At 33.7% G+C, this 14,278-nt stretch overlaps 1 protein-coding gene across 1 annotated transcript in view; it reads left to right on the top strand.

The window, feature by feature from the left end:
• The window catches only part of LOC133181967 (nonsense-mediated mRNA decay factor SMG5-like), a 34,387-nt gene extending 24,014 nt beyond the window's left edge, over nucleotides 1–10,373 (top strand). Inside the window, exons 21-26 of the mRNA XM_061316635.1 lie at nucleotides 1,584–1,643; nucleotides 2,786–2,942; nucleotides 5,536–5,626; nucleotides 8,000–8,080; nucleotides 8,789–8,946; nucleotides 9,543–10,373. Coding sequence (XP_061172619.1) covers nucleotides 1,584–1,643; nucleotides 2,786–2,942; nucleotides 5,536–5,626; nucleotides 8,000–8,080; nucleotides 8,789–8,946; nucleotides 9,543–9,610 — 615 coding nt within the window. The 3' untranslated portion in view covers nucleotides 9,611–10,373. The remainder of the gene's footprint in view (nucleotides 1–1,583; nucleotides 1,644–2,785; nucleotides 2,943–5,535; nucleotides 5,627–7,999; nucleotides 8,081–8,788; nucleotides 8,947–9,542) is intronic.
• The last annotated feature ends 3,905 nt before the right edge of the window (nucleotides 10,374–14,278 follow it).

Genomic DNA, 14,278 nt, shown 5'->3' with positions numbered 1-14,278 from the left:
ATTTATCATTGATAATTATAGTAATCAAATTTAATGACTCTCAGTGAAGAATGACCCATGTCGAGTGAAAGCACCTGCTAAATGATGAAAGAGCAGTATGTAAAAAGTTATGCTAGAGATGACAGGTAAAATTTTAAAAGAATGCCCTTGTGAAGGAAATAAATGTATAAACATTTTGACATATAATTTTGCTGAAGAATTCATAATAAAGCAATAGTTTATACTTTTCACCTTAAGATTAAAGTTTTGTTCTTCTTTTGAGCAAATTACAATTTTAAAATTCTTAAATTTAATTTATTGAAAATATTAATCATGATGTTTTATTTATAAACTAAAAATGGATATAATGCTTTTTAGATATTTTCTTTGCCAGTACAATGCATCAGATTCATTCCATTGGTACACCTGTAAAAGCTTTTAGTAAAAAATGTGCAAACCTAAAAATAAATAAGGAAAACTTGATCGTGCAAACCTAAAAATAAAGGAAGAAAACTTGATCGTGGTGCCCTAATGACTTTGCAAGGTGGGATTCTTTATCAACAAAGAACTGATTTCTTGCAGACCATATTAGCTATCTCTCAGCAATTTATACATCATTTGTGGCACATTTTTTGCCACTTTATCAATAAGCAGAGGTGGTGGTCCTTTCTTGATTACTCAGGTAAAAAACAACTGTGCACTGGCACTGCAGCTCAAGAGGAGCTTCTAACATTTGGCACATCAGGCAGTGCAGGAGTTTTTCTTGCTATGAAACCTGGCTGGGTTATATTTCATGGAAAAAATGCATGCAACTTGAATCAAAAGGAGGAGATTTGTATCACATTTTCGACAAACTTATCAGTAATTGCAGTAACAGACACTGCTAATATAAAACATATTTTGGAGAATTCCTCTAGTTAATGGATTCAAACTTTAATTGGGTGTGTAGAGTTCCAGGCGGGTTGTTGATTCTGATTATGAATGAAAACTTTGAAGTGATGCCATGTGCTGTGGAGTGATGTGTTCTGATTGGTTACATGTAACATTTCTTTCACTTGTCAATCAATTCCACATTTTCAAGGTGAATAATCAGTATTTTTGAAGAGGGAAAAATTTAGCAATATTTATTATTGGAAAACCACAAGGAAGTCTTACTCCAATTTGAATTTAACCTCACTTGACAGGATATATCTTGGCAATGGTTTACAGATGATGAGAATCAATTTGGATAAAACAGCTCACACATTTTTTCTTTGCACATCTTTTATCTATATTAATGAAGGGCTGTTGTGGTAAACCGAAACAGAAAGAGCAATATAAGGATCTTATGAAGAGCTAACCAATTAACAGAACTACGAATTAGACTGGCACTGTTTATTTGTTTCTAGAAATATGTTTAGTGTCATCATCATTTAAAAACACTAAAAATGTATCATATATCAAATATAAATGTTTCTGTAGACTACTATTTCATCTAGTTTTCACCTAATCTATCTTTGGTTGTAATGTAGACAGAAAAATAAAAGAATTGTCATCAATAAGGAGACAGAATGACAGATTAGCTGGTAACATCTCACTTGTTCAGGTGTGTTTTCTGTTTGTAGGCTGATGAGGAGAGCCGACGAAACCAGTTAATGAGGGATATGGCTCAGCTTCGCCTACAGGTAAAGGGGAGGACGTATTATGATTTCTATACCTTGTCATTAAAAGGTGAAAGAGTTCAGTTTTTGCATTGAACATCCAGAGGTTATAATATATATTTATATATGAATATGATAATCAGTAGTAACAATAGCAAAATATGTTTTGTCAACATGCATCAAAATACCAGTCAGATGTTTTTAATTATGGTGAAGCGGTTTATACATCAGATTCTATTATAGAATCTATGTCTCTGTACCTGTACATAAAAAGAAATTAAAGCTACCACGTTTATTCTCAAGTCTGATAAAACTAATAAAGAAAATATATGATTTTTTTTTTATCACAATTAACCAAATTAATTTCTTATTTTTTTAATTTTTAAATTTTCATGATGTTTTTAATACAGATCCTGACCCACACATTATAAACAGCTACAAATTAACACTGCAAATTAAGGAGTCTAATTTGAATCAACTAAAACCATGGAGCCAGAAATGACTAATGGCAATTTAAATGTTAATCCTTGTAATGAAATACAAATTTTCAGCAATAAAATAGGCCAGATGGTGATGTGCTTTTAGCATCAAGCTGTTCAGATTTGACATTACAGTCTAATTTGATATTAAACTTCTTTTAAAGAGAGGTAAAATAAGTTGGTGAAATTCATTTTCAGAAATCAAATTGCATAAATAAAAATATTTTGGTCATTTATGGCTACAAAGAAATATGTGTACAAAGACTAAGCATCGTCATTACACAATATTAAAAGTTTAGTAGGTTTTAGAGATCCTCATACTAAATATATTTGTTCTGGTTAAAGCTCAGGCAATTATGTATTCAACTCAGGTTATCTAAGGAATGAATTTAAATGCTATCCAAGTTGAACTGTATAACCTGGGTTTGGACTGTTTACACTTTTTAAACCAAAAAAGTGGTAAACCTTTCCAATCCAGTGTGTACAGTGTAACTTGGATAGCATTTAAATTCATTCCTCGAATAAATAACCAGAATTGGAAGAATAGACGAGGAACTTCAAATTTTAAAATGTTTAAAAAACTGAATGCTACATTTAAATGATCAAGTCATGAAAATTTTTGAAATGCAGGAATCCTTCATTATGTGTGAGCTCAATGTTTGATGCTTCTGGTTTTCTGTTGATCAGGCTGAGGTCAGTCAGTTAGAAGGGTCCCTGGAAGCCTCAGACACACCACACTTCCCTCCCTATTTGATCCCAGACACAACTTGTCTGTGTGACAGTCTACACCTGGTCAAACAGCTCACCCAGGGTGGAAAAGGCATTCTCATCATCCCTATCTCAGGTAACTTATCCTAAAAACTGATGATAAATCTCTATCTCTGGTAACATATCCTACAGACTGGTGACATCATCCTTATCTCAGGTAACTTATCCTACAGACTGGTAACATCATCCCTATCTCAGGTAACTTATCCTACAGACTAGTGATACCATCCCTATCTCAGGTAACTTATCCTCCGGACTGATGACATCATCCTTATCTCAGGTAACTTATCTTACAGACTGGTGACATCATCCCTATCTCAGGTAACATATCCTACAGACTGGTGACATCATTTTTATCTCAGCCAACTTATCCTACAGACTGGTAACATCATCCTTATCTCAGGTAACTTATCCTACAGACTGGTGACATCATCCCTATCTCAGATAACTTATCCTACAGACTAGTGATATCATCCCTATCTCAGGTAACTTATCCTCCAGACTGATGACATCATCCTTATCTCAGGTAACTTATCCTACAGACTGGTAACATCATCCCTATCTCAATTAACTTATCCTACAGACTGGTGATATCATCCTTATCTCAAATAACTTATCTTACAGACTGGTGACATCATCCCTATCTCAGGTAACTTATCCTACTGACTGGTAACATCATCCCTATCTCAGGTAACTTATCCTCCAGACTGGTGACATCATCCCTATCTCAGATAATTTATCCTACAGGCTTGACATCATCCTTATCTCAGACAACTTATCCTACAGACTAGTGACATCATCCTTATCTCAGGTAACATCCTACAAACTGGTGACATCATTGCTATCTCAGATAATTTATCCTACAGGTCTGACATCAACCTTATCTCAGGTAATTTATCCTACAGACTGGTGACTTCATCCTTATCTCAGGTAACTTATCCTACAGACTCGTAACATCATCCCTATCTCAGGTAACTTTTCCTGAAGACTGATGACACCATCCTTATCTCAGGTAACTTATCCTACAGACTGATGACATCATCCCTATCTCAGGTAACTTTTCCTCCAGACTGATGACATCATACCTATCTCAGGTAACTTATCCTCCAGACTGATGACATCATCTCTATCTCAGGTAACTTATCCTACAGACTGGTAACATCATCCCTATCTCTGGTAACTTATCCTCCAGACTGATTACATCATCCTTATCTCAGGTAACTTATCCTACAGACTGGTGACATCATCCCTATCTCAGGTAACTTATCCAACAGACTGGTAACATCATCCCTATCTCAGGTAACTTATCCTACAGACTGGTGACATCATCCCTATTTCAGGTTACTTATCCTCCAGACTGTTGACATCATCCCTATTTCAGGTAACTTATTCTACAGACTGATGACATCATCCCTATCTCAGGTTACTTATCCTACAGACTAGTTACATCATGTCTATGTCAGATAACTTATCCTACAGACTGGTGACATCATCCTTATCTCAGGTAAGTTATCTTATAGACTGGTTAGTTATTCTCATCATTCTTGTCTCTTGTAAGTTATCCTACAGACTTGTAAGGTTATTTTCATCATCCCTGTCTCAGGTAAGTTAACTTTGAGACTGGTTAGTTATTCTCATCATTCTTTCTCTTGTAAGTTATCCTACAGACTTGTAAAGTTATTCTCATCCCTTTCTCTGTTAAGTTAACTTACAGACTGGTTAGTTATTCTCATCATTCTTGTCTCTTGTTAGTTATCCTGCAGGCTTGTAAAGTTATTTTCATCATCCCTGTCTCAGGTATGTTACTTATAGACTGGTTACCTGTAAGTCGGTTTTTTGGGAGTTAAACTTGGCTCCAAAACTCTTTATGCGACTTATACGCGAGTTATAAATGAGAATGGTATTTAAGCCGGTCAATCCCTCTAATTGAAGCTTAAAAAATAGAACTGACTTATAGGCGGACCGACTTATAGGCGAGTATATACGGTAGTTATTCTCATCATTCTTGTCTCTTGTAAGTTATCCTGCAGGCTTGTAAAGTTATTCTCATCATTTCTGTCTCAGGTACGTTTACTTATAGACTGGTTAGTTATTCTCATCATTCTTGTGTCTTGTAAGTTATCCTGCAGGCTTGTAAAGTGATTCTCATCAACCCTGTCTCTGGTTAGTTTACTTACACACTGGTTAGTTATTCCTGTTTCTGGTAAGTACATGTAATTCATAGTCAGTCAGTGAAGTTCCTTGTTTCCTCTGTCTTGATTGGTTATCGTCAGAGGGATATTTTAAAAGGCATGCTGGTCACTTTCATCAAAGGATGAGTTTTAGAGTATAATATTCACCATGCCCTTGGGGTTTGGTGAATATGTACTCCTTGGGTAGATATGACATCATATCGACCTCAAAAACAGCAGTAATTGTGAAATTTTATGCTGTTTAAGACCACATTCTGTCTAAAATGAATCTGATTGATGGAAAAAGGACTTGGTCAGCCTTCTCTAGATATCAGATAGGTACCTTAGCAGAATCTGAGGTGTAATATAAAATGTTTTATGATTAATATTCATTAGCTGATAATTCCTATAGCAGTTGACTAAGTCAATTGATCAGAAAGCTTGTTTGATGTATAGAGCCTTGGGTCTAATATGTCTACTTTGGTTTGTTTCTTACAGTGATTGATACACTGGATGTCCTAAAGAAGGAGTCAGTGGGTGCTAGAGAGGCCATCAGGTGGCTGGAGTCAGAATTCAGAAAAGGAAACAGGTAAGTAGACACTGAGTGGGTCCTTGTATTGGATGGGTGGTATCTTCAGGTTGACTCTAAATGGGTCCTTGTATTGAACGGGTGGTATCTAAAGCTAGACTCTAAATGGGTGTCCCATGTAAAGGATTGGCTGAAAATGTGTGTTCCTGTGTTAAGTTGGAGTGAGTTCTTGTATTGGGTGGTTGGTATCTGTAAAGAACAAGGTACGGTTTCAATACAAATCTTGCCCTGTGTTTTTCTTAAAAATAAAAGTGATGTAAAAAATTAAAACTCATGCTTTTTGAATTATTGAAATTCCATGCAGAAAGATCATACAAATCTTTTTTCTCACATGACCTTCCAAATGCTAATTGTGACGTCATAAACTTGTGCATTTTCCCGTATTTTCTTAAAAAGTTGCAGAAGACACCAATTTTCAATGGAATTTTCTTTCAGATAATATTGTCCACAGGCATCGCCCACAAAGATTTTGAGATATGTGATTTTTCAAAGAATTTTACACAACATATCTAAAAATTAATGTGGGCGACGGCTGTGGACACTATTTACTTAAGGAAAATAGCCCTTGAAATGGGTCATTTTGAGGCTTTTTCTGTTTAAAATAGAGAAATGCATCAAATTAATGACGTCATATATTCAGAATGGTACTCCATCATGCTATATTCTTTCTTGATTTATTACAGTCATATACTCAACTAATATTTAAGCCAGTTTTAAAATTTTTTGAAAACATTAAATTTTTAGGGCACAATAAAGCTAAAACCATACCTTCTTCTTTACTCGTAAGTGGGTCCTTTTATTGGATGGTTGGTATCTAAAGGTAGACTTTAAATGGGTCCTTGTATTGGATGGTTGTTATCTAAAGGTATACTTAGTGGGTTCCATGTAAAGGACTGGATGAAAATGTTTATTCCATTGTTAACTTGGAGTGGGTCTTGTACTGGACAAAGCTGTTACTTACACTGTTTTGACTTTAAGTTGATTCTTATATTAGGCAAGGCTTTTATATAACAATAATATTTACTGTGTAGTCATAGTTGGTCAGTGTACTGGATAGTACCATTATCTGCTGGTAGCCTTTATGGGTCCATGAATGAAATGGTTTTATATGCAGTATAGGATCTGAGTTGGGTCTTCATATTGGACACGTGCTATACACTGTGTGGTCCCTACATTGGCTAAAACTTTCATCTACTAGCTGGACATTTCGATGATTCTCTCAATATCTTATGAGAAGATACCCTGCGAGTCCCTTAATGGATTGTTTTGTACTGGATTTAGACCTTAATATATTCATTGGCAGTAAAACTATCAAATAAGTGTGGCAATTGTTAAACTTTTGAGGTATGGTAACCATTTTATTGATGTTACTTGTTAGTATACCTACATATTTTTGGGGGATGGGTGGGTGCTCTTTTCTTTGCTTTCATCTTAATTGATAGACTCCTATTTAGCAAGATACAGTGAAGATGTATGCATTTCATATCAGGTTGATTTTTGCTATTGAATTATTTTAAGTATTGTTCATAATACTAAATGACTGGTAATGCTCATGGGTCTTTTTTAATGTGTTTAGTGGACTACATGGATTAGATTTGAATTATTTGTACTATTAAAGCATTAGTTGGCTGGCACCCTAGTTGGGATTAAGCAATAATTGATAACTATCTTGAAGGTGAATCAAAAAAACTGTAGATGTAAATTATATGAAAATAGAAATATGTGTGGGATAGCAGAATAGATGTCAGTTATGTAAAGGCCACACAATAAGGATCAAATGGTCTTAAAATGTTTAATTTCCTCTGAGCTTTTTTTTATGTGTCTTTGGGGACTGCAATCATTGAAAAAAAAATCTCTGTATGAATAATTGACCAAGTGAATGTGATAATTTAAGTGATGAGGCCTTAACTATTTGTGACACCTGAATGCACACTTTGGAGAAAACCTAATTGATTTGAAACAAAAGATAATTGGTTTTCTCCAGAAAGGATGTGGGAACAGAAAAAATCTGAAGGTTCTAGTTCTAAGTTTTCAAGTGAGCAGGTACAAGTTCACCATGCAAAATAAAGGAAAAAAGATAACCCATATTGCTTAATATGGTTTCCATTAGCATGCATAATTTGTATCTATTAGTGAGGAATGTGTCTGCTCCTTCAATCATGGAGATAGATAAATTATTAATTTATTTCTCCTTTGACAGATAGGGCCATTATGGATCGGATGATACTATCTTATTGAGCCGAGTCTATAGCTCTCTACTGTAGCATTATCAGCCATTACATGTTTATAGAAGGCAATAATCATATTGTTTACATAGCCCTTGTTATAACCAAATCAGGTTTGGACTCAGGGTGTTGACTTTTTTTGTTAAAGGTACATACGAGCACAGAAAAGCAATGAGAAAGTAGCAGATAATATACCGAAAAACCTGAAGAAAAGTAATCGTGACTTGTGGTGAGTGTGTAATAAATAGTTTGACTATATGATTTGCCACAAATATATTTCAGCACAGCATCATGGAATTTTATTTCAATATCTTTAATAATCAATATATCAAGTGTTTTTATCCTCAGCAAATGTCTATCTTCATATTACACACTGTAAACAAATTAAAATATTACATTACGTACACTTCATGCAAGAAATAACATCCATTTTATGTTGACATTTTGTTAAGTTTGAATTTAATCACTGGGTGTGGATAAAGATGGTAATATCACATAGAAGAGATATTTCATGGTGTTTATCATTAGGTCTGCATGTTATTTGCAAACAGTCAAGCCATTATACTAAGATGGTTAAGAATTAACTCATTTTGTCAGGATCTGTAATGTATACTATAAAAAGAGACAGAAAATAAATGAGAACGTACAAGTGGTAGATTAAAATTGGATGAAACTTTTAAGTTGAGTAATTACGCCATTAAAATATGCAAGAGTAAAATTGTTTAGTCCTATATGCTTTTGCAATATAGTGAGTGACTTTTCACACAACTTCTCTCCTTTGCGAGTTTACAACTAATATTTTGGTTTTAATTTGCAAAATAATCAACCCAGAACTAATTAGATACTGAAATAACATGCAATCATGTTTTCTTAGAAGTTAAATAATACTGAATCTTTTTGTATGTTTGATTGTAAAGACCAATAACTTTTTTTTTAGGAATCTGTATGAGATACTTTCTTGTGCAAGATACTTGGCTCAGCAGGGTGAAAATATCAGCTCTGGTCACATGGTGGCTGTGTTGTCTAGCAAAGACCTGGTCCGGACATCTGCCCCACCCACATTACACAAGTCTCTGGCTAACTGTCATCAGGATGGTACGATACTCTGCCAAAAGATGCAGTCAAATACCGTATAAGTGGAATTTTTAGTGAGACGCAAATTTAGTGATTTTTCCTTAAAAAAATCTGTGCATAATTTTAGCGAGAAGTAATTTTAGAGATTTTACTATGCCTAGAAACATAACACTCCATATGCGGAATGAATTCTTAGCGATATTCAGTTTTTAGCAATCTTAACACCCTTCGAAAAATGCCCAAATTGAATCCTTGGTAAAATTCTGCTTATACGGTAGGGATGCAACAAACAATAATTAAAATATTATAGTGTTCTTTTTAATAGTCTGAAAATCAGCATGAATGTGTAACAATATTAAATAAGAGCCCAGTATAAAGTAAAGTTGCATACAATAATCAACACGCCCAGTTAAATTTGGGATAAGGTGCAAGTAATTGAATAATTAAAATGCTAATTTTGCAAAGTATCAAGCCTGTGGTTTCAAGAAGCCCAGAAGTGCTTTCAAATGTGTACACTCTTCATAGAATTTAATGAAAAAAAAATTATATTCAAAATTTAATTAAAAACATCACTTTCATAAGTTCAGGTGATAATTTAATATGTGTTTGTCTTTCAGGGATTAGCATAGAAAAGATCTCTGCTTTCACCAATAAGTGGTTAGACACATCAAAAAGTAATGGCTGACACAATGCTGAAACAGGGCGTGATTCGCCAGGAGTTAAACTCAAAATGGGAAACGGATTTCCTTATACAGCATATGAAGAATTCACTGAAAAAAAATCTTCAGAATTAAATAATATGTGTGTTACATTGAAAGAGAATGAAATTCCTCTTGTTGAAATGTTTTTCATAAAGTGAGTAAATTTCAAGCACTTTGGAATATATAAACATATTCCAAAAGGAGGTTACACACAGAAATGCAACACCGGTAACACCATCAGTTCATAGTGTAAAAACTCCAATCACATTGTATTGGTTTGTGTTTTATTTTGTATAATGATAATCCATATATCTTACTACTGTTAATCATCTAGACAACAAAATTATCAGAAGAAGCCATTTTCAGGTCTTTGATGTTTCTTTTTTTCTTTTTATTAGCCAATCAATAGTTTCCCCCCCTGTTTTTTAGATTGATTGCTCTGCTTCAGAAATTTATTGTCAGTAATAATCTTGGCCTGTTTCAGTAATCTTTCCCTACCTCTTGTTGAGCATTCCACTATGTGCTTAGGGAAGAAACCCAAACTGCTTTCAAACAATTATGCAAATCACTGTTATTTTTTCCAATGTAAAATGCTATATAGCCAGAGGTTATCAATGTATAATCATAATAGAATATAATAGAATTCAGACTCCAGCAAACAAAGTTTGTTCTATTTAAAATCTGTGTTACTAGAATCTGTTAAATAGCAGGTGATTTTGGGAACTGCTAAATAAAAGTGATACTGTGTCTTGTGTTTTGTTGATTTGCTGTGTTGTAAAATACAACGCAACAAGAGTACAAAGGGTTTTTTTTGTTTGAATTTGTAGTTTTAAAGTTCTAAGCAACTAACTCCTTTAAACACAAATCTTTAGGATTGTACAAATATTGGAAATCACAAAACTTTTAACAAATAAAAGGAATTTTGACCACAGTGCCATTGTTGTATACACATTGGTGTGGTAAATAGATTACCCTTATCTCTAGAAAACGGAGGCACTGGTGTCGTCTGCGACGGTTGGGTGGAGTTTTCCGCTATTTCCTCCACTCGCTGGTTTCTTTGACAACAAGCAAAATTAAGGTTAAATGGTTCCTTTTCCCATATTCAAGTGAAATTGACTGTGATGTTATGCAATTTTTCCATCAGTCTGTTTTTATATTTAATGTTGCAAAAAAAAAAAAAAAAAAAAAAAAAAAAAACAAAAAACGCTCCTAGAATTTGCAAAAAAGAGGGCGGGAAAGCTAGAAATGTTCATCAGGTTTGATTGGCATCTATTTGGTTCGATGGTTAAAGCATTAAGATCACATTATCGACATAAATCTTATCATACTACTTGGATGGCGCCTGCAGTCATTATTATCTTACATTTCATGCCTCGGTACACGAAAATATGAATAATAATCAATCGAGATTTATCTTGAACCATTACAATTTTACTATTGTAGCAACGCAGTAGCCGACGTTTTTTCCCCATTGTTATTCTTGTTTTCTATTTAAACATCGATCTTTTTCTGCTACAGAAATACCAGGATGTGCATGCAGTGTAGAATTCCACACGCTGTTTATTCTTTTAAGGTTAAGACAGCTGTATTAAGAGTTTCTTTGATGCTGTAATTTAATATTTTTGCTGGGATTTTAAGATAATTTGGTACATAGCATCGATCCAGTATTTCTTTAGATTACTAATGCAGAACTAGTCCTCAGACTCGGGATACTATTTACTCTGTTTATTGATATTCATCAGTTCCTGCTTGCACAAAATGAGTACCAATATTTCAATGCAATACCACGTTTAGATGTATTAAAAGCGCTACTTTTATATTTACTTTTTCATTATATCTTAACGTCATTGAACACTAATAAGGTGTAGTTCTAAATATTTGTAGTTTAACTGTTTTTTTCCTTAGTTTGCTGTCTTAAAGGATATTGAAAATAGCGTGGTATTCGAATAAATGCTCCTAAACTATTATTTAACAACATTCGGTTGAAGACTGTGCATGTATTTTGTTCTGGTTAGCTACATTAATTTATCATTGTTTGTGGTTTACCAACAATAAAACTCTATATAATTTGCTTTTTGTCACCAAGATCCTCACGTATATATCTATAAATAGAACTTTCTAAATTCAACCACGTGATCTACCATAGGGCAAGAAATCACCCATCTTTGTAATTGGATCGCTAAAGAACACATTTTATAAACTAAAGGAACGTTTTAGGTATTCAAGATTGACTGTTGCATCTTTCAGAATTTTGAATTCCCATCTCCTTTTCATCACCATCAGAATGCAACACTGTACATTTTATATGTGTTTATTAAACATTGGAAAAGATGTACTGTGTATTTCATAAAGCGTTTGGGGAAGCCTTTGATAATTGATTGGCATCATTTCAATATATATTTTACATTCTTGATTTATTGGACCCAGATACTTCCTGTAATGTAAATTATTCCCACCACATTGTAATTTTAGAGCCAGGAAAAAAGATTCAAAGATTTTTGTGGCTTTCGGCTAATTGCATCGCACTTGTCTTAATTTTTTTTTTCTTAAGATATTAATTTATACCGTACACAGGTTGTAGATATCCAATGTAGTTTATATATTTCCCTCTAAAATACGCCTCTAATAAAACATTTTTTAAAGTAAATGTTGAAATAATTTTATTTTCTCACATCCATTCCAAGTCAACATAAGAGAAAGAATTGGAAATCGTGATCTCTCTATGCGTGTTATGTATATTCAATTGAGTTATCAGACTTTTTTTTCGTCATTTGTTGCTTTTAAAAAAAAAAAAAGGTTTTGTTGAGGTTTTAAGTTGCTATGGATACAAGATCAGGTGTTTGTTGATTGAATATTTGAATCCTCCACAGCATAGATCAAGGCAGCGAAAGAGGGGATGATGTTATATGTACGATCGCACCCTGTTAAAAAAAATGAAAATGTGTTATTTTTCAAACAAAAAATAAATTCATTATTCATCTTTTTTAAAGTAATGCTGTCAGATTTTGTATAATTTTACAAAATAGTTGAGAAAATGAATTCCAGAATGCACCAGAACCTATCAAAAAGGTACCGGTACTCATTTATAAGAATATTTTTAGTCTAGAGGGCTACTCCTCTGTCATATAGTTCCATGTATTATTTTGACTGAAACAACAGGAAACTCCTAAAAAAGGCTTAATCCTCTGTAATATCAAAAACAATACACAATTATACGCGTTATTGTGAAAAACTGCTATTCTTAATGACAAATAATTTTCCCACATAGAATGCTTCCATTTGTAATATGCTTGTGGTTTTCTTTATTTATTGCCACCGCTCATAAATGTTCACCAACAAGAACATTTAATTTCCTCCTTATTTTTGGCAAGATATAAAGAATAATTCTTCACGCATGAGTGAGTAAAAGTGCCCAAAGTAATTGCCCCTTGACCTAGTGATACTTAAGGCGACACTTTTGAATTCACACAAAACAATCCGAATGCTTCAACTGTCTTCTCAGATTCAGAATAAAGAAACCCGATATTGGCAACAATTATTCATGCAAGAGTGATTGTCCCATACCATTCGGGAGGATAGAGGGCGTTGTATGACTTCGTTTGAATGACACCTCATTCGAACCAATCAAACCTCAAAGAATCCTTCGGTATCATTTTTGAAAAAGTAACATTTTTTAAACAAAATTATTGTGATAAATAACGCATCATTTTGGCTTTGACTTCTATACATGTGCTTTGAGAACAAGTAATGAGCATAAGTTATGCTCTACGTAGGTAAAGTGTTCCGATTAATTTAAGGACAGAAACGTTAATACTTCGTGTGATACATTATTATTTCCATGCTGGTGATTCGACATGCATGGCTACACACTCGGAACAAATTAACGTTGTGTCTTATTGCGCCTGTCATTTAAGAAGTAATAAAACCCTTACGAATAACAGATAGTTCTAACTAACATCTGACATTTCATCGGTTCACAGCACATGAATAATTGTATTGTAGGAGCCCTCAACACACTGCAAATTAAAAGATTTTAGGAAACAACCGCTTGACGCCTGCAAGAAATCGATTGAACTTGTGCCATAATTAAACGCCATTGTTGATGATGTTGTATTTGCAAGGCCAAAATAATAATAAAAAAAGAATTTTTTTTTTTTAAAAATCCAACATGACCATCCAGATTGAGGAAAGCGGGTATGGATAGGATGTTTTATAATAACATGAACAGTGATGGATTCACATCGATGCAGTCTTTCCTTTGACGAAAATTGTCTTACTGAAATGTACAGTTTCAAAACAGATTGATATGGGTTGATTTGCATGACAATCTCTACAGTGTTCATCGAAATACATATTAATACAAGAATCGACAACTTTGAAAATAATATTCCCATTTTCATCCTTCTTATAAGCTAAACCAGATTCGTTCTCTTTCTGTGGTTACTTTGATCAGGGAAATGAAACCTAGATTAATTGTCCACGCCAGCGAAAAGCAAATGGACAAACGACACAGAAATACCTAGGGAAATCAGGTTAGCCATGCATTTATAATGCTATTTTATTAGTTGATGATATCTGTAGAAGTGCGTGTATTGTCGGGGATTCCAGATCTCTGCTGGTTGAAGCAAAATGAATATTTAATCATCAAGAAT

Source organism: Saccostrea echinata, unplaced genomic scaffold (genome assembly GCF_033153115.1).
Source record: "Saccostrea echinata isolate AGI-Se365-2 ecotype Australia unplaced genomic scaffold, CSIRO_AGI_Sech_v1 ptg000009l, whole genome shotgun sequence".
Lineage (NCBI taxonomy): Eukaryota > Metazoa > Mollusca > Bivalvia > Ostreida > Ostreidae > Saccostrea > Saccostrea echinata.
This window is presented reverse-complemented; position numbering and strand designations above follow the sequence as displayed.